The 1,492-nt window shown below is 37.5% G+C and overlaps 1 protein-coding gene across 1 annotated transcript; it reads left to right on the plus strand.

The window, feature by feature from the left end:
* Positions 1-1,028: 1,028 nt before the first annotated feature.
* On the plus strand, positions 1,029-1,490 carry TM35_000051010 (uncharacterized protein; the record flags this gene model as incomplete). Its single annotated transcript, XM_029022756.1, has 1 exon — positions 1,029-1,490. A coding segment is annotated over one exon (462 nt), but the record flags the coding sequence as incomplete, so codon positions are not given.
* Between the last annotated feature and the right edge of the window lie 2 nt (positions 1,491-1,492).

The raw sequence follows: 1,492 nt of genomic DNA on the forward strand, positions 1-1,492 counted from the left end.
GTTGCATAGGCCGTACAAACACAACACTGCAGAAATACCAACAGGTACACCACACGGCGCAGCTCGATGAACATCGTTGTCATGATTGTCACTGTGGGTTGCTTGGATCCATGGTAACAAGGAAAAAGAGGAAAAGGAGAAAAGTAGACACACATTTAACACACAATGTAGTGGGTACACAGCAAAACAGAAAGAGAGAGGGAGTAACATCACAACATCAATCAAACACAACCAATGAGGGGAACACAACAATAAACCACTCACCCAATAAAACACACCCGGAGTTACACAGATATTGAAACAACACCTTGAATTTAGAAGAAGTGGAAAACAAATGGTATCAAAAACAATATGAAATAAACGTCTCTACACACACACTCCAATATCTTACTCGGTATTCATACACACAAAGTGTGTCTGTATTCTCATTATAATAAAATCATTGCCAGGCAGTTTGAACACCAAAAACACAGTGTACGCCCCGCAACAAACAATACCACAAATCATCAACAAAACAAAGAGACTGTACAATAATCAACACACACTACCAAACAAAAAAAACAAAGAAAGAAACCAATGCATCACCATAATATTTATACCAACACCACAATTGGAATCTAAAACCCACTCACCCACAACCATAACAAACATGACTGCATACATCACTGTAATACCACGCCACTCTTTACAAACAGAGGCAACACACACAATTACTCTCTCACACACACACATATTACCTCTTTATTTATCCTTATTACTATTATTTTATTTTTCCCTCAGAATGCCAGTTCGCCTCTTCTTCTCCCACAGCATTATCAGCAAAAAAAAACCAGTCAAACACACGTCCTTTACTCTATGGTGTGCATTAAGAGGGTACGATCAAACATATCCCCCCACCCCCACAAAAGACCCCACACCACACCACCACGTTTTTCTTTTTGTTCTTTCTGGCTTTATGTATGTTACTTCAATGGAACAGGCCATCAGGAGTAATACATAAATATACATAAATACAATTTTCTCATGTTATGGAAGTTTGTTGTGATGAACTTGATCAGTGTAATGCTATAACGTGGGATGCCGTGGCAAATCTTGTAGTTACTGTAGAACAACGGTGGTCTATGTTTACCAAATCAAACTCACTTTGTTGTTTGCTCATACAATTCTACGCTACTATCATTGCGGCAGAACTTCCAGTACCATTATCATCTTCATCTTCTAGTGTACTTAAAACTGATGCCTCATTATTAAAAGAAAGGTGTTTGCCATTTATAAATGATGCTACAGATATTTTAATTGATACCTTGAAAACTGATGTACCTCTTACTTGGAATGCTTCAGAGTTACAAGGAATGTGTAGAGCAGTACGACAATTAAATCGTTTTGAAGAGACTAGAAATTTATATCAAACAAGTTTTTATGGACGGAAAAGGTTTTGGAAACGTTCACCAGTATCATCTTTATTACCAGTGACAACAAAAACAACGACAAT

Source organism: Trypanosoma theileri (genome assembly GCF_002087225.1).
Source record: "Trypanosoma theileri isolate Edinburgh chromosome Unknown TM35_Tth_5_V1, whole genome shotgun sequence".
NCBI classification, from domain to species: Eukaryota; Euglenozoa; class Kinetoplastea; order Trypanosomatida; family Trypanosomatidae; genus Trypanosoma; species Trypanosoma theileri.